We start from the raw sequence: 23,420 nt of genomic DNA, 5'->3' as shown, positions 1-23,420 counted from the left end.
TGTTCTATTGCTAACAAATTGTTTGAGAACAGAGTATACTTCCCGAATGGAAATCTTTATGACCTCTCAAATAAACCAAGAGAATTTATTTCGAGATGCATTCAAGGTGGAAGATGTATGTTGTCAGATAACATGAAACAAAAGAGCAAAAAGAAACTCATTGCTGACTTCGACACTGTTTCATTATATCCTTCAGCTATAGCAAGACTTTATACTTTAGAAGGTATTCCAAAAGTATTGAAGGAAGAAATGTTAAGCACAGAGTATCTCATGAGACATTTATTCGATGACGACCAAAAGGAACCCATTGGTGAAAAGTTTATGTCTGGCTTCTTTGTTCTCATTAAGATAACAGAGATTGGTATACCCAGACACTTTCATTTAATAGTTTGCGACCCTGAACTAAATCCAGAACTTAACGTTCCAAGAAGTTCAAACACTTGCTGTCTCATGTATGTTGACCATATAACATTACAAGACCTCATAAAATATCAAGGTGTCAAATGTGAAGTGTTGCAAGGATACTATTACGATGGAAACAGAGATATGAGAATAAGAGATGAAGTAAAGAAGTTGTTTGAGTTAAGGTTAAAGTATAAGAAAGAAGAAAACCCCTTACAAGAAATTATAAAACTCATTCTGAACAGCATTTATGGCAAAACTATTCTATCTCCTATTGAGTCAAAAATAACCATAGTAGATGACAAAGATGCTATAAGATATGCTATAAGAAATTACAACCATATAGTGAAGTTCGAAGGTTTGGATGGTTCAGATAAAACTATTTTCAAGCTAACGAAAAGCATTTGCAGACACTTTAACTTCTGTCCACTTGGTGTTAATATTCTGTCTATGTCAAAACGTATTATGAATGAAGTATTCTGTACTGCAGAGGACATGGGACTTCAAATCTTTTACCAGGATACCGACAGTATGCACTTATATAATGAAGACATCCCAAAGCTTGCAGCAGAGTTTAAGATGAGATATGGTCGCGAACTTATAGGAAAGAACCTTGGTCAATTTCATAGCGACTTTGCAGAAATAACACCTGGAAAACAAAGTTTAGCTTATAAAAGTATTTTCTGTGGAAAGAAGACCTACATAGACTTACTCACTAACGATTTAAATGAAGTTGCATTTCACTGCAGAATGAAAGGCGTGAAGCAAGATGTTATTGCTTTAACCGCTAATGAAATGTTTCCTGAAGCTATACAATGCTATTACAATGAAGATAAGAACATTCACATACCTGTTGGAACATATGACAAAGACTCTGAGTTCAGTTTAATGAAACTTTACAAAGCACTTCATGATGGTCAAGAGATTGCATTCGACTTATGTAAGTCATGTCAACCTTGCTTTGCTGAAAAGTTCAACTTTTCAATAACGACTAAAACAAGCTTTATTCGTAAGTTGAAGTTCTGAGGTCATTTATTTTTGTCAGCAATGAGGTCATTCGTGATAAAAATAAAGCTAGCGTAGATTTTACAATACTGCGATGGTAGAGTTTAAGAGTTGTGCTTCAATGTAGAGACAGTCCTTCCCATCTGGAGGCAAGAACACTGGACATTTATGGTCATGAGTGGAGTACATGTCTATCCAAAACTCACGATTGAAGCCAGTTAATTTATAGTATTTAGGGTTAGGAAGTGGTGAAGTTCTTGTATGACCAATGAACTCATTTTCAACGCCTTTGGCTATATTAGAGTAAAGTATTGCTTGCTTTCTATCCCAAATGCCAGGTGTTACAATCTTTGAAAATTCATTTTCCTCGGAAGCATTGGCATCATAATTGAAAACATTCTTAAAATCATCACTTGGTTCGGAGATTTTGAAATCTTATACGTAATGGATTTTCTTTCTTTTTAGCGACTTCATTGAATGGTGAGAATACAATGAATTGACAGTCATGAGTTCCATCTTCATTTTCATTAAATTCATAATGAAAGTCTATAAGTTGTGGCTGACTACCTTCTTCTTTCAGTTGTGCAAGAAACTCACGTAAAGGCTGTAAAGTTTGTACTTCAATGTTTGAACTTTTTCTCGAACATCTCATTTAAATGAAATCATACATTGTTTGCAATGTTGTATCGTCTTTAAAGTATTTGTTATATGTGAATGTTTTGGGCGCTTAAAGACTGTTTCGTCATTTTCTATCTCGACTTGAACTATAAAGTCAACCTTTCTGAAGCACGTGTTATATACATAGATGTTATGCCAATGTACTTCTCTTCATTTATGTTCACAATCCAGTCTGTTGGAAACTTAAACGTTACTCTGTTCCCCTTTATTTTGACGTCAGGGTTTTCACTACTGAACGCAACAGATAAAGGTTTTGTCTATACATTTAATTCGGATAAAAATAAACCATTTACTCTTTCTTCACTTCAGCTTCTTTAGCTTTTTGCTTCTTCTCTAGCTTTTTTCGCCAGCAAACGTGGGTTCTTTGTCTTCCAGCAGCTAATGCAGCTAGTTTTTCACTAAGTTTTCTCTTTGGTCTCTCTGGCTTTTGTTCTTGTTTTTGTTCCTTCAGTTCGGATAAAATTTGCTCGCGAATTTCTTTCTTCAATGCTTCAAACATCTATGACCCCTGGGTCTTGTCCGTAGGACTTGTCTGAGTCATTTGACTGCAGATAAAAAACAAAATTAAAACTTTAACCGATGTAAAATGAGCTTGTCAAAATCAGAGCGAGAGTCTATTATATTAAATGACGCAAGAGGAATACAACATCCTTTCTATTACGTAAGTCAGAGTAAAGATGGTAAAATATACGTAAGAAAAGAAAGGTTCCATTAGCAAATGCAGAAAGCGACAACATTAAGGTGCATGGCAAGGGTGAAGTCCACGAAGCCCATATAAAACCTTCTTGTTCAAACTGAAAAGTCAATAGAACCAGAAGAAAAGAAGCCAGATGTACTTTCAATAACGAACCAAGAGCTTATTGCAAAGTTTGTGAATTTCATTGAAAACAAACCGAGTCAAAGAACCCTGACCCGCCAGTGAAAGAAGTTGAGACAAAAGAGAATGTACAGTTCATTGAAAATGTCAAGAAACAACTTCCACCACGAATGCCAAGAAGAAGAGTGAGAATAATGAAGTAAATAGATATTTTTATCCGAAGTAAATACATGCAGAACGAACAGTTAAACGAATTTACTCCAGCAGAGCATATTCATCAGATTCGCTCATATTTTGATATCATAGACAATGCAGTTCAAATTGGTGACACTAATAGAAAATATTCTGACGCAAAGATTCCATCACAACCTGGAACTGCTAAAGATAACACATGGGTAACATTCAATCTCTCACCTCCTGGTGAAAATATGTTGGACCTTTACAATACATTCATTACGTATAAAATGGAAGGTCAATTTATTGCAGATAAAGAAATTAGTTCAGGTTCCAATAAAACAAACCCACCAGGATTTTGGATTGGTTTCGATGACGCTTTCTATGCAGTTGCTGGATATCAAATCCTTGCAAATGGTCGTATCGTATATTCTCAAGACAACGCACGAGAAGAAGCATATATAACTTCAAACTCACAAACTACGAACAAATAAAGAAAGTAGATGTTTTCTCAAAGACTCGACATGAAGATGTATGGAGTCATTCGGAACATGCAGAACAGGACAAATTGTTAGTGGTCCAATTACAGCAGGAAAATCATTTGATTTTAAGCTTCGTTTAAGAATTCCTGTTGAAAGATTCCTTCCATTAGAAGCTATAAGATTTATTCCTGCATTTGCTGGTAACATTCAGCTTAAAGTAAAGTTCAGTAGCGACGCCTTACAATGCACATCTATATCTGTAAATGATATCATTGCTTTCAATCCAACTCTTAAAGTTGCATTTGCTTCAGATTCAAATCCACCGACAAATAAATTTGTTCCATGGAATGAACCATTCACTATGATAACGAAGGCAGTAGAAGCTAGTGGAACAGTTACTATTACAACTGTAAACCAGCAACTATTTCGAACAAAGATGGATTTTAATGAATGTTTCATTCATCCAAAGTCATTCTCTTTAGACCCTAACATTTATACAGAACTTGTAGAACATTATACAAACGAGGCTTTATGTTTTCCTGTTAAAGTTATGGATTGGATTCCTATGGACGGTTCATTCTCAAAGAATACAGATAGTTCAAGTGCAACATTTACAGCAGCTTATACGCCTATTAATGTTAAAAGTATTTGGGCACTATTTAGAAAGAAAGACAACTATTATGTTAATTTTGAGAACCCTAAGTTTAAATATCTTCAGCTTTCCATGGGAGCTTATGGAAATATGCCTGCAGAACCTGAAAAATCATATGGACCTGTATTTTATGAAATGGTTGCGAACGCCTGCAATACAAACAATGATATGATAGGATTTAATGAAGATGTTATGAGGTCATTGGTGGATGATGGTGTAGTGTGGAACATAAATGGGATAGCTATGACAACACACATTTCTTATGTTTTTCCAACAGAAGTGGACTTTTGCTTCCAACAAGGTCAAACATCTACTGCTCCAATAACATACAAATTGTCTGTTAAAGGACCTATTGAACTAGCAACTGAAAACGTACCAAAGCCACTTATTGGATTTATGAGGGATTGTTGCTTTGCCATTCAGGTGCGTGCTAATGGCATCCCCATAATAAGATTAGATGACTATAACTTAGCCACGGACGACAGTGAGGAATAAAGGATGAACATTTATTTTTAAAGCTTATAAATGAGTTCTTCATCAAGCTCTCGCGAACCTTCACCATCTATGAAACAAACTTTACCAAACGATTATGGAGCACCTATTGAATATTTCTTACGAGCTGCACAATGGCAAAGAGCAGTCTCACCAAGGTTAGGTGTTCCACCAGCTCCTGTCAAAAATAGCATTTGGTCAAGTCCTTATATAAAATATGGTCTCCCACTAGGTTTGCTAGCTACAGCAGGAGCAGTAATGATGTTGAAAAGAAATAAAGCAAATGTTATAAATAATACTGAAATAGCTGAAGTTAAACAAACTCCAACACCTTCGCCAAAACCAACGCCTTCACAAGCAAAACCTTCAATAACTCCTGAACCTATGGAAGTACAAACTCCTGTTCAAAAGTCAACTCCTAAACCGACTCCAACATTTAAACCAGAACCTACTCCTCAAATAAATCGTAAAACTCCTGCGTTTCCTTACTGAAAAAATAACGTTATTTTTATTTAATATTAAAATTTTTATTTGATTGAAATGACGACTAAAGTCACTGAAGCAATGAAACAAAAGTTTTTGGTAGAATACATTAAATCAGGAACTATTCCAGAAGGTTTTTACATTCATACTATGAAGGATGGTAGAGTTCAGTTTAGAAAGATAAAGCAACCATTAGATAAAGAAGGAATTTTGAGAAAGATTAAACTTCATGAGGACAACATTGCTAAACTTAGGAAGAAGTTAGAAGAGTTGGAGAAAGGAAGAGAGTTATAAAGTAATGAATTCAACAGGGTGAGAAAAGACCCAAAGGGTCTCGCCGCTTAGCGGCTGAGGTTAGAAAACGTGTTAGATCTAACATTCTAACATAAACATTATTTTTGTGCTATGTTTTCATACGTGTGAGGGTGGTGATATCATTAATTTTAAGTTTATTTTTAAGTTTATTTTTATTTTATTTGGATGTAATGACAGAACAAAAGCAACTCATACAAATCAAAACATATAACAAACATACATTTAAACATTTATTCTTCCTTCCTGAGCATAACATGTTCTTTCAAATACATCCGAGACCAGTTGACTTTTCATTGACTGTTTATAAAGATAGAAATAGTTATATCATTAAACCATACGATGACGAAGGTAAGTTATGTAAATTGTACGTTAAGAAGTTAGAGAAAGTTTATGGCTTCAAGTATGACTACAATAGGGTTAACACTGATGATGAAGATATTGAGGAAAATTTATGAGAACATTAGTGAAGTTGTTAGTGAGAACGATAGTGAGAACGTTTATTTTTACATTAGTGAGTTCGTTAGTGAAGTGAAGTGGTTGGCGGCTTTGTAAATATTTAAGGTTAAGTTAGTGTTGTCGTTTGTGTTGTAAAATATACGTTAACGGTTTTGTAAAGTGTCAAATTCACAAGTATTGGGTAAGGTGGAACGCAGTGCCACAGTACCCAAGACTTGTATACTAACTACTTTACATATATATATATCGATAACTAAATAATTACTTATTATACTTTCTTTATTTTTTTTTAATTTTAAAATAATATTAATATATCTTTCTACGTTTAATGATGAAAAGAGAAAGAGGTGTAAAAAGAGGAAAGAGAAAAGAAAGAGAGAGAAAAAAAAGAGAAAAAAAAAAGGACGGCGATAATTTTGTGTAATGCATGAAAAATAGTGTGACTTCATTTTTGACAGTTTACAAATGTAAAGTGTTGCATCCTTAAAAACTTGGAAATATATACATTCATGAATTATCTTGTATATTAATTGAAAATCCATAAAACCCTAACAATATTTTTTCTTAAAAAAAACTATAAAAATATAAATAAAATTAATCGTTAAATAAAAATATTTGATATTAGAATTTTATTGGAAAAATAAAAAACTTAATATTTTAAAGAAATACTTAAATACTTGAATGTTTTAACTTTTACATTATCATATAGACTCTCAAATTATTGATTGGAAACGGTTTGAGGGTTATCAATTTAAAAAAAATGTGAGTTTTTTAGATTTTTGGCAATGTTAAACGGTTAATTTTTTCTCAAAAAAATTATTTCGAATTTCCGAAATTTTTGACATTTTGGCTGAGAACTATGGTCTGCGAGGTACATAGATAGAATCAGTACCTCGCAGACTATAGTTCTCTATATGGCGCCGAAAATTTTTTGGTGAAATGTCGTCGCATTTCACCAAAAATTTTTCGGCGCCATAGGAAGAATTGGAGGGTGTGAGATACTATTACATGCTATAGTACTCACACCCTCCAACTTCCCATCAAAATCGCATAAAATTTGCTACTTATCTTCAGATTACCTCCCATTATAAAATATATCATTGCTATCTCATCGTACTATACTTCAACCCTATTGTATTTAAAAATATAAAATTTTTTGATAATATATTTTTATATCTTGAATTTTCAAACAATATATTCACAGATAATATAATGGGAAATCTATCTCAACCTAGCCTTAAAGTACCAAACTCCTGCTTGCATTCTCACTCACAAATATTAAACATCCATCTTCAAAAAACTAAATTCTTCACAATTTTTTTTAAAATTGAGAACATAAAAAACGTATGCATTCAATAATTTAAGATACTAACAAATATTACAAACTTCAAAATATCAGATATTAACGTTTTTCAATTAAAAAATATCATTTTGCTTTTCAATTCGAACATAAATCTTAAATATTTTTAATTAATATCTGATTTACAGCATTATTATCCATTTATAAATCTGACAAATAAATGACAAAACTATCAGAAATAGTGTCACTTTTTGTCAAAAGTGAAGTTACGCTATTTTTCATGCACAACAACGGCGATAATTTTGTATTGTTTTGTTATTCGGCCGAATGGCGTATTATTCTATTTTTAAACGGTCATGGCGTAAAACCGTCGCATCCCTAAATTCGTCATAAGCTTGGATGGATTGAAGAAACTCAATGCAAAGCATGCCAAATTCAGAGTCACTAGAAATTATCAATCCCAAACATCTGGTGTAAACATTATGGTGGATGTCCAAAACGTTCCCACTTTTTGAGAGGGACGTTTTGCAAAATTAAAAATTTTCGAAAATTTGGATTCTAATCAACTTAATTAAAGATACTTGTTTCCAAGACAGACCAATTAGGAAATTCTGAAACAGTTTATATCAGAAAAACTGATACAAAATATTCACCTTTTATTTGGCTTGTCAACTATCTAAAAAAGTTGGATCTTCTTGAAAAGCCAGTTAGAATTTTTCCTAACAATGTTACTACTTTTCGTGATAGGATCAAGCTATGGGACGCTGACGCTCCGCCTAAAAGTGAGTAATTTATCTAATAAAAAATTTATAAAAAATTTTAAAAAAGGGGTATCGTCACAGCTCAAAATTGAGTTGATTAGAATTTTTTCTTTCATGCATACAAGATTATATCATATATCTACATTGAGTCCTTAACAAAATTATATGGCAGGGTTTTCAAATCAAAAAACTAACTTTCGCTCTTTCAGGTCAAATCAGCAAGGCACTCCTATACAGGTGTTGGATATATTATTAAACTGAAATGAAACTTTCAAAATTTGTCTATAAAAATTATTTTGCAAAACTTCCCTCTCAAAAAGTGGGAACGTATTTCAATTTTTCAACATTATGGCACGTTTAACACAGAAAACAGCAAATGAAGATAATCCCTTTGCAAAGTCGAAAGCGCAAAAGCAAGATAACTACATGAATAACAAAGTCAACTTTCTGGAAGGAATGCCAATGGATCCAAAGGCATGGGAGGACATGTATCATATTTTACCTTTAAATGGCAAAAGTTTTGTGATTTGTGAATAAAAATTTTATTTTATATTTTATAAAAATCAAAAAAAGCAACCTGTGAAGAGATGAACGTTCTCCACTAAAACCATTTTTCATACATGGTCAACAGGATTTAAACAGGGCGAAATAACACTCAATAATCTTCCTATCTTATGCGATTGCATTGTTTCGATTGAAGTCATCTTTGTCATCTCCGCGCTTCATTATGATGACAGTTAAATGATACTTTTGAATGCCTCCGTATCCAGGGTCAGCTAAAATAGGATACTGATAGTTGTCAAATCCGTGTTTAACGGTTAAAAATTCGGATGCTTTGGGAGGAAGTAATTTGCAAAAATTGGAAAAGCAATATTTGTTATTCTTGTTACAACCTTTTAGCAGCAAGATTGCGAAATATGAAGTAATAGGAAAAGAGCTGAAAAAGGCAAATAAGTAAAATAATATGTTAGAGTTAGGAAAAAATTCAAATGTTGAGAACTCAATTTTTCATCCTCTTCTTGCTCTTCCATAATTTGACTCTAGAATATATGCTAAATATTCATGTTGTTCATATGGAAAATTACATAAAGATCTAAGCTGAAGGGGGATCTGCGAAATCGTCCGAAAAAATTTTAATGCAAAGCTTATGAATGTATATTGCGATAAAGTAAAATATCAACAAAAATTCGGACCAATTCGCTGTCAGATTTTAATTTTTTCGGACTTTTTGGCATCTTTCCTAAGCTGAAGCTTAGGTGCATTCTTATAAAAATAGTAATGGAGAATTTTAGCATTGGATTAGTGGGAGAGAGCTAATTTGTTTCCTCTTCAGTCATGATCCTTCCTCCGTATCCGAGTTCTCTGGGGTATATACTACCACAATATTTGCCAACCTAGAGTCTTTAATTTTGTTTAAAACAATCAAATCCAAAACGATCAAAATGGCTTTTAATTGATGATATCAATACAAAATATACATGTTTTGATGATTTGCGTGAATCGCTTTATAATTCTCCACCATCTTGTTACAATGATCTGTCGAAACAAGCTTGCAGATTCCGGGAACAGGACAAATTTGCCACACGGCACTTTTTTTAAAAAAATTTAATGGAGCGGAGCGATACTCTGCTGCAGGAGCCCCAAGGCTCCCAATCATTACGAAAGGGAGCCTCAGGGCTCCTGAGAATCCATCAGCAGAGGCCTTTTCATTTGGCCTCTGCTGATCAAAGATTCGGCGAAGCCATTCTTCGTCTCAGGAGCCCCAAGGCTCCCAATCATTACGAAAGGGAGCCTCAGGGCTCCTGAGAAACCTCTTTGAGAAGGTTTTCTTAAAGAAAACCTTCTCAAAGATGATTGTCAGCATTCACTCAAAATCTACCAAGAGTTTCAAAGTTTCAAATCTATCTGAAATGAAGCTTTGAATCTCTTGTATATCTAATTGTAGAGGTACCTTTTCAAAATGTCTTCTATTGATTAAATTTAATCAGTAAAAGTCATTTTGAAAAGGTACATCTCTATAATTGCTATTGAGCATTCACTCTTGGAACCTTGGAGCTCTTGTGTAGTGCATGAAAACTCCAAGATTCTAGCATAAAACATATATCATAGACATAATTTCTTCAAATATGATTTAAGGTTATTTTAAAAAAAATTAGAAAAGCGTAATTTAAGGTTATTGAAAAGTGACACCTGGCAAATTTGTCCCGCACTCGCAGATTCCCACTATCTCAGATAGGATTCTTGTTATATGTTCGATGTCTTGCAAATCCAATGAATGAAATGAAAAATATCTGTCAGAGAATAACATAAAATGCCCATTTTGTAAGGTTTTTATTAATCTTAAGAACATAGTACGTTCGTAAATATGGCAAAACGAACAAACTCCTATTCCAAATAACGGAAGAATATGCTATGCAATTACTGCTACACAAGTAAATATGCATATTGCTGAGGTAACATTCAGTATCATTCATTCTGAAAGCGCATCTATTCATGAAAATTATGTAGGTAAAGATGATCGGCAATTTGAAAGGGAGTCATTAGTTCTAATTGAAATGATGAGATTAAATAATTTGAATGGAAGTCAAATTCAAGTGTTTAAATTACTTAAATGGTTGGGACACGCGTAATATCAAATTAATGATTGTTTCGAATTTCTTACTGCCTTTTTCAAAGAAATAAATATAAATAATATAAATCAAAGAAATTGGGGTGTTATTATGTATGTGAAAACATATGAATATAATAGCATTATCAATGGTATAGAAGACGATGGATATAAATTATATGTTCAGTAGATATAGTGTGAAGAAGAAAAAAATCAAATTTTGGAAATTGTAATCATAGAAGCCAGTCACAAGATAAAATTGTTGCTGTCAGAAAAATAAAGCTTCATCCTTAAGAAGTTTCATTTAAAAACAAGATTTCTCTCTTCTTCAAGTCTTGCTGTCAGAAAAGTGAGTTTCATCCTTAAGAAGTTTCTTATTTCATAATTCTTTCTATTTCCTTAACGTATATTAGTTTTTCTTTATATCAAATCTTTTCCAAATTTCCCCTTCATATTTTATTGCCGCCTTGTCATATGCCAAATATAGCAAAGATTTTTAATTACAATAATCCAACTTTCTTAATCTGTTGTATTTCAACTTTTGATTTCTTATAAATGAAAGATTTTCAACTCATTTATTCCTTTATTAATGAAAGCTTATCATATGATTAAACTTTCTTCAAAACACGCAATAAACGCTTGATTGATTTAGAAAATTTTTTTCTTTAGCTCAGTCTCCGATCGCTTTAAGCCAGACAATGAGTTTTGAATGAAGAGATAAATTTTATTTCCGGAAAGTAGAAGTTTGTCGTAATCTTAAATGTTTTGCACGATTTTTACATTTTTATTTTTATACAATAGGTCTCTAATTTTTCTGATTTGTTATATACCGAATTTAGATTTTTTCGGTTTTGCCCTCAAAATTCCTCAGAAAATTTCGATGTCTAATGATTATATTTTTGTTTGTATGTATAATCTAAATGCTATAATTCTGAATGATATATACTGTTTTTATTTGGCCGAAAATTTGTAAAGCTTAGGGGAAAAACAGTGCCCTAACAGCATATATATATTGTAAAGAATATTCCTGCACCTCATCCAGCCTCCAGCGTTGAGATTTTTTTTCCAATCAGATATTTCAAGATCTTCACGCTAACTTAGTAAAAACACATTTTAATTGAGCACATACATTTTTTACATATAATACAGTATATCTTCTCGCATAATAACACATCTTTTCAAATCACAAACTGAGCAAAAAAAGAAAAAAGACTTCGGAAAGAAAAAATTTTTGGTGTCAGATTTTCCTTGAATTTCATTGTTTTCCTCGATTTTCCAATAACTATAATCAATCTACTCCATTTAGACCGATGCCATGGAAAACCTCTTTCTATACTTGGTCGAATGTTTTAATTTTGATAATTTTTTTTATTTTGATTTTATGAGTCTGCAAGGAAATCCAAAGCTATTCAACATTGTGAAAAACAACAGAGTTGATGAGCTTCAGAAGGAGTTGAATGGAAATGTTACAACTCTTCAAGATACTTCTTATGAATTAGAGTATGTACCTATTTATAAGCAAATTGGCGTAACAATACGCTATTTGCATTATTTTTCAATGCTAACACACAGCTGTGAAACATATTTTACTTCAAGTTTAAATAAAGGATTAACTTTGATGCATGTCGCAGCATTTTACGATGCATTGGACTGTGTCGAGTATTTCGACAAACAAGGTATTTCTCCCGAAATTAAATCAGCATTAGGATACGCTCCAGTACATTATGCAGCATTAGGAGGCGCCAAAGAAGTACTGATTTACCTTTGTACAGAGCATAACGTAGATATTAATTCAGCTCCAGCAAATGGTTATACTCCAATTTGCCTGGCTACTTGTAATGATTCTGATGAAATTTTAAGAATTCTCTTTGATTGTGGCGCCAAATATATACAACAGTCAGCTGGTAAAGTAGCAATAAATTCTCCATTACTTAAAGCCATTGAGCAACATAAAACACAACCATTTGTATTTTTGATGGAAAGATGCGTACCAATGTCTCTTAAAGATGAAAAGGATTACTCACCTCTTATGAAGTGCATTGCTCATAGACTTTACGATGGCGTTAACTTACTTCTTCAATCAGATAAAGTTAACGTTAATTACTTAGATGGTGAAGGCAGATCTGCACTCATGTTTGCTATTGGTAGCACACGGGCTGATCTAGTTCAGAAATTAATTGACAAAGGAGCAAATGTCAACCAAAGAGGCTTTTTAAAGCAATATCCAATACATTTCGCTGTTACATCTGGGAGCTACGAAATAGTTGAAATGCTTATAAACGCAGGAGCTAACGTTAATGTCACTGATAAATCGAATAAGCTTCCCATTAACTGTTTATCGCCAAAACCAGACGCTCTCAAAATACTCGACCTACTTATAAAGAATGGCAATGATATTAACCACTATTTCGATAAAGGCGCATTCATTGCAAATTTTATCACACAACCAGGCCAAGAAGAATTCTTTAAATACATTATCGATCATGGCTTTGATTTCTCTGGAATTGCTCCAAACCATAAAACTTATTATGAATTAATTATGACTGTCGGCAAACCACAATACAAAGAACTTGTAAAGACCCACTATAAACCAAAAAAGTAATATCAGTAAACCATGTTTGATAACTTTAATTTTTTTATTCCAAGATATCACAGCAGAATTCAACGAGTCGGAATTTTCAAGTGAAAATTTCGTAATATGATTATACATTAAGGTAACCAAACTATTTTTTGAAAGTCTGTCATTCCTTTAATGGTATTATTTCAACGTGTACAATGAATACAAAAACTCTAAGAGTACCACATAAAATAGTACTTTAGACTTAATTTAATGCGACCATGAAAAAGTTAAAAAGATGACTTTAGTGTTTTGATAATCAAAGATTAAAATCAATATTGTCTAAATTAATAACCATAACGACAGAAGTATTGATGCCGATTTGGAAGTTAATTTCAATTTCGGAAGTAAATTATTTAAGCTTGGGAAGATTTTCAGGAAGATATGATTTAAAATAAAAATTATGTTTATTCAAGCACAAGAGTAAATATAGCAGGATATAAATAAGTATGTAGCTGAATTGATACGCTTTATTATTGAAATTGATTTCGGATGTAAAATTCTATAAAATAGCAAATAAATAGGGATACGTCTGTAACATATTTTGGAATAGTATTGACGGTTAAAAAAATTTACCATCCTTTTACGAACCTAAGAGTCAATTGAGATAGATTGCTCAAAAAGTCAAAACCTCATTGAAAATTTTGAATCTATGATAAATTTGAGAGGTCGGCTATGATGATTGCTTGTTCTGCATTTTATTTTGCATTCCTATATTTCTCATTATATGTTAATGGATAATTAATCAAAAAAAGTGCTTCAACCATAAAGCAAGCAATATTGGACTTATATTTTAACTATAAACTTGTTGATTGAAATATGGGTTTCACACGTTGTGAAGTGTTCCAATTCGAAGATTTTTCTGATTATTATATTTGATTTTGATTAGACTATGTGTTTAATATAGGGCTGTACAAAATCGAGAAAAACATTGCCGTGCGGTAATATAGGGTCAAAAAAATCGCGCCTCGGCACTATTAAGTGCGCATTATATTTAATATGTCCTTCTTTTTTTTCTTTTTTTCTTCTTCTTCTTTTCCTTTCCTTCTTCCTCTCCTTCCTCTTCTTTCCTTCTCCTTCTCTTTTTACAACAACGTCGAAGATCTTCGAATTTGATTGTTGGAAAAGCATCTATTTCAGATAAAGGATGCCTTTCTCACAGTCAACATACGAGAGTCCTGGCTGAAACGTTCTCAAAAAGCCTGAGATGGTAATTCTCTGATCACTCATAGCTGGGCAGGTAGTCATTGCTGACAATACCTGTCTTTATGCATGCACGCTTTCATGTATATGGGTTTACACTATCAATTCGCAAAGTTGTTCCGAATTCTTCCAAAATGGAAGGACCCGAAACAACTTTGCTTGTTAACGATACAGACGCATTACTTTGCATTGATACTGTGCTGAGTTGTGTAGAAAGTTTGATTAGAGTTGTTTTGTTCTGGTATCTCTCATCTTCTGATGAGAGAAATCAAAGCAACACAACTCTAATGAGTTTGTTTTCACTCATTTGTATGTAGGTTTTTAGTTCGATTGGAGCTGCTTCATAATGAGATCTCTCATCAATTGATGAGGGAGATCATAACAAAGCAGCTCTAATGTATATGCTCGTATTAACCGGGTTGTAATGCGTTGTAACGTCAGCTTGTAGTTCGTTTGGGGCCACTTCACATTGAGATGAGAAGAAATGATTAAAGGACTCTGAAAGGCTTTGGCCGTTGATGTTGTAATCGCATTACTTGGAACTAGCTGGATGCTAAGCTGTGTAGAATGTTCGATTAGAGCTGTTTTGATATGATTTTTCTCATCATAAGATTGGAGGAATCATAGCAAAACAACTCTAATGAGTTTACCATCATCTACTTGTATGTAGATGTTTGGGAAATTGTTTTGTTAATTGATTTTCGAGATGACTTTCAAATGCTATAATCAAATGACAAACAAGTCTAAGATTTCTCGACAATACATCAAATCATGATGTTTGTAAGTGCGATGAGATTAGAGTTTTTGAAGGAATGACAAGAGAAGTAGGGAAGCTCGGCATTCGCCGAGCAAATTAAAAATTAACGTATGGATTAAATTTTAAGAGGAATTCAATTTTAATTACGGGTTGTTCAAATATTGATTAATATAAATTTATTAATAAGAACAAACAATTTTTGTTTTTGAATTTATTCAATTTATAGCTTTACATATAGTTTCAAAATTGTACAACTATGATTATTTCAACAAAAAATATCTTACTTTTTCACTTCACTTTCACCCTCACTTTTTCCGTAATTCAAATTTCAACATTATGTATTTTAATTCCTTATAGTATTTTTAACATAATTAATCAGATAATAATTGGAAGTTCTGAACTCACTTTTTCTGTAATTCAAAATCAAAAATATGAATAATATATCTATTTATTATATACTAATGCTATTTTCAACTAGAAGTGAGGTACGGTAATCTTACAGATTCCCGTAACTCAATTTTACTGAAAAAGTGCAGTAAACTACTCAATTTACGGGAAAAGTGTCGTAAACTATTGATGTGGCGGTAATTTACCGAGGTTTCCGCACACCGGTTCCTTTTTTAGGAATTTTTTAGATTAAAAAATATGCTTTGTAAATCATTTTTTGTAAATCGGCAAAAATTTGGAAATATTCTGATGATAATAAATCTGGGAATAGTATTTGAAATACGAGAACAACCTATTTAAAAGTGTTTCGCTCGATTTTGTATAATTTCAAATTTTCGCATATAGCTTTCGGAAACACTTTTAAATAGGTTGTTCTCGTATTTCAAATACTATTCCCAGATTTATTATCATCAGAATATTTCCAAATTTTTGCCGATTTACAAAAAATGATTTACAAAGCATATTTTTTAATCTAAAAAATTCCTAAAAAAGGAACCGGTGTGCGGAAACCTCGGTAAATTACCGCGGTTCCCGTTGGGACTGCCATAGTTTAATAAAAAGAAAGATACAGTATTTTGTGTTTTCAAAAATAAAATTGTTTGATACATTTGAAAATTACATGTTAATATTATATAGCAATTTTTAATGAATCTATGAAAAAATACTGAAAAAACAAAATTTCAATAAAATAAAAATTAAGTTCATATTATTTAGGATTTTATAGTCTATTAGATTTCTTTAAACAAAATATAGATAACTCTCTTCATAAATTAAATATTTGATATCAAAATGGGCAAAGGTATGAAATTTTCATCCCTCTTTATTCTTATATATGCTATCACATTCATTTAAGCATATTCATATATCCAAAAGTCTGTTATAGCATTATACATATCCAAAATATTGTACCTAGAGCAAATACTATATAAACTTAGAGTATGTGATTTTATATTTGCTTTATAATACTCAAGAGTAATTAATTATCGTTTGTAATGCATGTAATTGGTTTATAATGAAGAAAATTGTATAAATAATGTTATTTAATAAAAATAAACAGAACCAACAGTCTAAAAACAATAAGTTCTGCAAAGTAGTACAATTATTTAGGAATTTTGAAGAAAAATAAAAATTATTTGATTTTATAATATAAGTTAGGGGTTAAATATCTTAAGTGCTATATTAACCAATATGTATTAAATATAATAAACCACTTCAAAGGCAGGCAGCACCTTCATAAGGCAGAATTTCATTCAAAATTACATAATTGGTTCAATGTGTCATAACAAATAACCGTCGGGAAATTACCATTGAATTTTTTGTTCTACTCATTATCCTGATTTTAAATAACTTAATTTGCAAAACATGTGTCAGAATGGTTTCTATGAGTTCTCTCAAACTTAAATTTAGGTATTTTTCATTTTTAATATGAAATCACAGAGTGGGGGACAAACTCGCCCATTGTCACTTTTTCGTTAACCTTAAACTTGTAATTTTCATTATTTTTAATTAACCTTACTTCTTTCCCAATTCCTGATTTATTTTATTCACTTACTATTAAAAGTCACATTTTAATAAAATATAATAATTTATTTATAGCATTTTTTACTATACTGTAATAAAAAATTAATTATAATAAATTAAATGTTTATTAAATCAAATGTTTTCTTTGCAATAATATTTTTAATGTTGAGTAAACAATGTTGGGATCAAGTGTATCATTTTTCAGACCTTTCTGAACAGCTTCAAGCATACTGATGCATTCGACTTTTTTAAATTGTGTCATTTCTTCGAAATCTCTTGTGACTTTTTTGATAACTTTAACACTTCTCTCTGAATCCAGACCTTTAATTTGCAACTTAATCAGGAATGAAGGAACAACACTGGAATATAACTCGATGACAAGTTCATCGAGTCGAAGATTTGGTTGTACACCACTTGTATGTGCCGGATACCATTGTGTCAAATTTTTTCTGAAATTAACTTTAAAAGTACTAAGTAAGATCATGAGATATAGCAATATATGTTTAAACCAACTTATATTTTGGTTGTACACCACTTGTATGTGCCGGGTACCATTGTGTCAAATTTTTTCTGAAATTAACTTTAAAAGTACTAAGTAAGATCATGAGATATAGCAATATATGTTTAAACCAACTTATATTTTGGTTGTACACCACTTGTATGTGCCGGGTACCATTGTGTCAAATTTTTTCTGAAATTAACTTTAAAAGTACTAAGTAAGATCATGAGATATAGCAATATATGTTTAAACCAACTTATATTTTGGTTGTACACCACTTGTATGTGCCGGATACCATTGTGTCAAATTTTTTCTGAAATTAACTTTAAAAGTACTAAGTAAGATCATGAGATATAGCAATATATGTTTAAACCAACTTATATTTTGGTTGTACACCACTTGTATGTGCCGGATACCATTGTGTCAAATTTTTTCTGAAATTAACTTTAAAAGTACTAAGTAAGATCATTTATTTTTGCATAATATAATGCCAATATGGTTTCTTTTGATTTTATTTCATTTATAAGCAAATCAGATTTACCCAAAAACTCCACTCCATAAGCGTTCATTTGCTAAATTAAAAAGTGACAATGGGCTAGTCTGTCCCTTTCTCTGAAATCACAGATGAAATATATATTTTAAAATCATATTAACCTAACTTTGTATTCAATTGGAGGTTGAAACACTTCTAAAAAAACGATCTTTAGGTGGAAAAAAAACTATATCGAAGAGTTTATTACAAGATGAAGTCATTTATTATCTTGCCCGGCATCCAGAATATTACACCAGAGTTAAGTTCTGTAAATGCATTCTTTGCTGGACAGACATCTGGTTGGATGACAAAGAAACCTTGGGATGTTTTTGTGATCTTCTTTATTACTGAACCCCAAAGGTACAGAGAAAAGCTTGATTCCAATGTTGCAGCTCAACAAGTATTGTTATTTGTTGACAATCATATCAGCAGAGTTAGCTACTTTGGATGTCAAATTTTGAAATTGTTCAATATTGAGTTGATAACATTTCCTGTATATTGTACTGCGGTTTTGCAGCCTTTTGATGTCGGTTGTGCTGCATCACTGAAAGCAAATATTAATAAATTAAAATATAATCTACAATATTCTACTGAAACTTATAATATCAGTAATATTGCAAAAGTGAGGCTTAAAATTTCACGAATTCTGGTAGAAGCATGGGAAGAATTCAGAAGAATTGTCTTAATTAATTCATTTGAAAAAAGTGGTTTACATCCCTTTAACCCACAACGTGCAATAGATAATGATCTAACAAATAAATTGTCAAATTCAATACCAAATCCCACTAACAGATACAATACATCAAATAAAATTTTAACATCACAAAATGAAATTTTCCAAATCACTCGATACGAATTTGGTCAGCATATTCAAAACATTAATCAATTACCACCGATTACTATTGCAATGATAAATAACCGAGTTTCAGAAGGTATTTTTGCTCAAAAACTGATTATATAAGAGAAAATGGATGCTTATTTTGTTGCGTATAGTTGGAGACATATATGAAGCGAAAAATGGAGAATTCAACGAGGATACAGTATTTCCTCTCCATCCAAAGTTTTTGGAAAAGAAAAATGACACACAAGTCAAATGGGAGCATCACCAAATTATATGCAAGTTATTTTCCAGGAGAAATACAAAACTAGAGAAATTGAGTCATTTATATTTTTTAGAATTAATGACATATTTTATTGATACTGAAGATATATTCGATGATAAATATAGCTCGAATGATGTTAAATTATTAACAGAACTAGAATCAAAAATCAATAAGAACTTTGGGTTCACCTTTAAGGATCTCTATCATTTGAATGTGATTAAGAACTACCAAAGTATAAACAGTGGAGTGCTTGCCAATACATTATTTAGTACCACACAATTTGGAATTAAATACAGTATTCATGACATAATTCATGAACAAGTCGTGTTCCAAATCTATTTCTTTTCCACGAATATATTAATGAGAAAAATATTATTGAATTAAAACATTTTTTGATTTTTCAGTTAGTGAATAAAGGAGATGGTAGACAGTATTCATTTCCCACAGTATTTGAATTAAAAAAATCAAATGAAAATAAAAAGCTTTATCACTTGAAGCTAATAATATGCAGAAATGATAAAATCTGTACAGCATACTGAAGATCATCCTTGGATTTCAAATGGTATGTATTAAATAATCCAAACAATTATGGAAGAGTCAAGACATTTTCAGCAAAGGGCGCTAATATTGGATTATATGCTTGCGAATAAATTGTTTTGTATGCGTTTTTTTTGGATCTCCCCAAGTGAAGTGAAAATTCCCATACCACAAGTGGACCTTTTTTAGCTACTCTTAATAGGATATAGCAGGAGCTTTGGGAATATATGCACATATAAACACAAATATATAGTAAGTTATACATATAGTATGAGGGAAATTTAGGGTGGCTACAAGATTGGTAAAATAAACGGTCACCTCACTAAAATAAAAGGCCAAAAATGCATTAAATCAAATATAACTATAAATATAGATAAGATATAGAGGCCTTTATATTACCAATCGATGGAATAAAATCATTGTAAATAGATAATATGGAAATAGAATGAATTCGAAAACATCAAGATAATATCTCGAGATATAATAAACTAATTTCAGTTAAACAATCATTTAAATTATCGTTTCCACATCATTGACGATCTCCTCCCATCTCGGCCCTGAAAGACATACAAATACAGGCTCTGGCCTCAGCAAATGCCAGAGATTCGCTTTGAATATATTTTACCGAATCTGGGGAGATCCTCAAAATCACATACGATTCTCCCTGAGATACGGCAAAAAAAATGAAAAGTACATTTAGGGAAAGCCTAGAAGGGGGCCCTGACCTTGAGAAAGGACCCCCTTCCTGGTCTTTTCTTAAAAATTATTTTCCTAACTTATTCAATATTGTTTTTATCTCATTAAACACACATGTACTATATACCACATATATGTCCGAAACACATACGCATACAAAACACATTAAAACACAGTTTTACCATTTGATGCAATATCATTTCACAATCATAACTTCATATTGACTCAAACAAATAGTTTAAACTCTTGCTATAGAACAAACGCAAAGCATTCACGAATAATGCAGAGATTTTGAACTGATATCAGATAATAACTTTTTCAATGTCAGGACTGAATTCGAATAACGTTATTAATATAACATATTAGACTTGTACTGATCAATGGAATTATCACATATGATATATCATCAATATTGACAGACTTCCCAATTTTGGAATGCAAAAAATGGGAATGTCACTTTTTGAATGAAAAAATGGGAAATCCCCAGAATATTTAGTTCTAATTGTGATTGTATGACTTTCTCCATTTCTTTGAAAGAAATTTTTAATATCATAATCTTTATCTTTAATTTAAAAACGAATTATCTCCAGTATTTAATGTATTTTTCCGCTTGTTTCTGAATCCTGGGGTTCTGAAAATTCTAAATCTGGTCTCAGAATGGAAAGTTAAGTATGATAAAAGTTAATTTTTTGTATTTTATTGCCTCATTTTATTAATTTGCTATCAAAGTATAATTACCTTGGGCATTAAAAAATGCATTTATTATTGAACATATTGCTCGATAGGTTTTTTAATGATACCTTATGTGAAAAGGTAAAAAATGATTTGAAGAGCGAAAAAATCCAAAAAAATTTAAAAATTAAAAAACATATTTACAAAATGAAATAATTCACATGTTTTTCCAAATTTTGAAAAAATTTTGGAATTTAAAAACTCTTCACTAATGCATGAAACTGACGATTTCACATATTTGGTTATGGCATTCCAAACGGGAACCGCGGTTGGTTACCATGGATTTCCGTCACCGGTCACATTTTAAAGATTTTTAAAGCCTTATTAAAATATGCTTTGTAAATCATTTTTTGTAAATCGGCAAAAATTTGGTAATTTTCTTCAACTAATAAATCTGCGAATAGCATTTATAATACAAGAACAATCTTTTAAAATGCGTTTGATTCATTTTTGTATAATTTCATATAGGCACATATATTCTTCCGGGACTTTCCGTGATTTTACCGTAAAATCATTAGTTTACACCAATTTTTCCGTATTTTGAATAGTTTACTGCACTTTTTCCGTAAAATTGAGTTACGGGAATCCGCAAAATTTCCGGACCTCATTTTTCATAGAATATAATAATAATATTTGATAAAAAGATATATTATTTATATTTTTGATTTTTGAATTACGGAAAAAGTGAATTGTTAACTTGATTTTTTTATATGGTTAATTTTTCAAATGATATTATGAAGATCTAAAATATTAAAAGTAAAAAATTGAATTACGGAAAAAGTGAGGTCAAAAGTGAAATAAATTTGCAGAACAATTTTCATTGAAATAAGACATTGAGTATCACACTTTAGTGAATCAACATCTATAAGAATGAAGTGTTTTGAAGCTGAAATAATATTGAATAGAAATTAATTTTTTCTGAAATTTTGAATGAAATTATGGGAAATAAAAAAATTACTAAATATTGTATTCATACAAATATATTATTTTAAAGGAAAAATAGATGCTGATAGAAACGATGAAAAATTTTGAAAACTTTACAATTAATTTATGTTCGTTAACCACAGAGCTTGCAATCCAAAGCTCACGTTAGACTACAAGAGTCATGAAGTCTCATACTAAGGGATATCCAACATATATTTTAATAATCTAATGTTTGTGACAAATATTCAACATAAAATTAAGTTTTCGTTTCGTTACAAGGCATTCATACTTTGGAGATATCATATTTAATGTACAGAAAAGTTAATATTAAACAATACATGCTAAAGAATTAATAAATAAGATAATAAAATAAATTTATACGTAATTACTTTCATTTAATATGCTTTATGCTGTATAATATTGATTAAGAGGCATTAAAAGGTTCCATAGTCTGCTTTTATAGGCAAGATTTTTGATAAAAATTTAAAATTTTGAAAAATGATGAGAAAAGAAAAAAAAGGTAAATGAGAGCAAGAGGAGGGAAAAAAAAGAAAAAGAAAAGAAAGGGAAGGGAAAAATAAAAGAAAGAAGGACATATAAAAATTTAGATGCGCATTCTTAATGCCGAGGCGGCTTGCCGCCGAGGCGCGATTTTTTTAGGCCTCTACGGTAACCCGGCAATGTTTTTTTAAATCTTGTACAGCCCTATATTTGGTGAATTACAACAACCAAATGACACTTCATATTAATAATTTTTTATCATATTCAGTGAATGTCACACAAAATCGAAAATTTATCAAGGCTGCATTTCAGCAAAACAAAAACCTTTAGAAAATCCATATTGACTTACAATATACCCAACTTTATGAAATTTTTTCAATCAATACAGCATTAATTTTCTTAAAAATATCATCTCTGAAGCTCCTTCATCAAAGTTAATGCTATTCCATTACTAAAACTTTATAAAACTAGTTCAAATTTTAATTTATCAAATTTACATAATTTATACGAATTTTACGCAAGCTCAACTGAAGGCAAGCAAGGAGGAAACATCTTAAAAAGGAAAAAACCTATTCATTATAGAAATTGTATCAAATTATCATCGCGGAAACTTTTTTCATTTCGAGTTTACAATCATATCTTATGTTAATTTAAAGACAAATATCATCATTTAAGTGATTTTGGTAAATTTGAAGGGAAAACGATTATTTAATGGATTCATGAGTA

General features: G+C 31.2%; 4 protein-coding genes across 4 annotated transcripts, besides 12 other annotated features; all 4 read left to right on the top strand.

The window, feature by feature from the left end:
- Positions 1-6,184: part of a mobile genetic element that runs on past the window's edge.
- Positions 3,920-4,424, top strand: TVAGG3_0136860 (uncharacterized protein; the record flags this gene model as incomplete). Its single annotated transcript, XM_051224146.1, has 1 exon — positions 3,920-4,424. A coding segment is annotated over one exon (505 nt), but the record flags the coding sequence as incomplete, so codon positions are not given.
- On the top strand, positions 4,736-5,194 carry TVAGG3_0136850 (repellent protein 1 family; the record flags this gene model as incomplete). Its single annotated transcript, XM_051224145.1, has 1 exon — positions 4,736-5,194. One exon carries the CDS (start codon positions 4,736-4,738, stop codon positions 5,192-5,194), a length of 459 nt encoding a protein of 152 aa, XP_051109131.1.
- Positions 5,538-6,184: a terminal%2Cinverted (terminal inverted repeat of Maverick-1C transposon ID:TVAGG3_0136840).
- Positions 6,185-9,578: 3,394 nt separating this feature from the next.
- Positions 9,579-9,612: a terminal%2Cinverted (terminal inverted repeat of MuDR-4N1_TV transposon ID:TVAGG3_0136830).
- Positions 9,579-10,229: a mobile genetic element.
- Positions 10,201-10,229: a terminal%2Cinverted (terminal inverted repeat of MuDR-4N1_TV transposon ID:TVAGG3_0136830).
- A 1,768-nt stretch (positions 10,230-11,997) lies between these two features.
- Positions 11,998-13,227, top strand: TVAGG3_0136820 (protein ubiquitination; the record flags this gene model as incomplete). Its single annotated transcript, XM_001330799.1, has 2 exons — positions 12,007-12,125; positions 12,198-13,227. 2 exons carry the CDS (start codon positions 12,007-12,009, stop codon positions 13,225-13,227), a joined length of 1,149 nt encoding a protein of 382 aa, XP_001330835.1.
- A 979-nt stretch (positions 13,228-14,206) lies between these two features.
- Positions 14,207-14,329: a mobile genetic element.
- A 332-nt stretch (positions 14,330-14,661) lies between these two features.
- Positions 14,662-14,921: a mobile genetic element.
- Positions 14,922-15,251: 330 nt separating this feature from the next.
- Positions 15,252-15,325: a mobile genetic element.
- A 1,760-nt stretch (positions 15,326-17,085) lies between these two features.
- Positions 17,086-17,123: a terminal%2Cinverted (terminal inverted repeat of MuDR-5_TvMULE4 transposon ID:TVAGG3_0136780).
- Positions 17,086-18,282: a mobile genetic element.
- Positions 18,245-18,282: a terminal%2Cinverted (terminal inverted repeat of MuDR-5_TvMULE4 transposon ID:TVAGG3_0136780).
- Positions 18,283-18,412: 130 nt separating this feature from the next.
- TVAGG3_0136770 (DDE endonuclease family) lies at positions 18,413-19,162 on the top strand (the record flags this gene model as incomplete). Its single annotated transcript, XM_001330798.1, has 1 exon — positions 18,413-19,162. One exon carries the CDS (start codon positions 18,413-18,415, stop codon positions 19,160-19,162), a length of 750 nt encoding a protein of 249 aa, XP_001330834.1.
- A 3,546-nt stretch (positions 19,163-22,708) lies between these two features.
- Positions 22,709-22,901: a mobile genetic element.
- The last annotated feature ends 519 nt before the right edge of the window (positions 22,902-23,420 follow it).

Source organism: Trichomonas vaginalis, chromosome IV, assembly GCF_026262505.1.
Source record: "Trichomonas vaginalis G3 chromosome IV, whole genome shotgun sequence".
Taxonomy (NCBI): Eukaryota; Parabasalia; order Trichomonadida; family Trichomonadidae; genus Trichomonas; species Trichomonas vaginalis.
The sequence above is the reverse complement of the archived record's forward strand: the minus strand, read 5'-3'. Positions and strand labels throughout refer to the sequence as shown.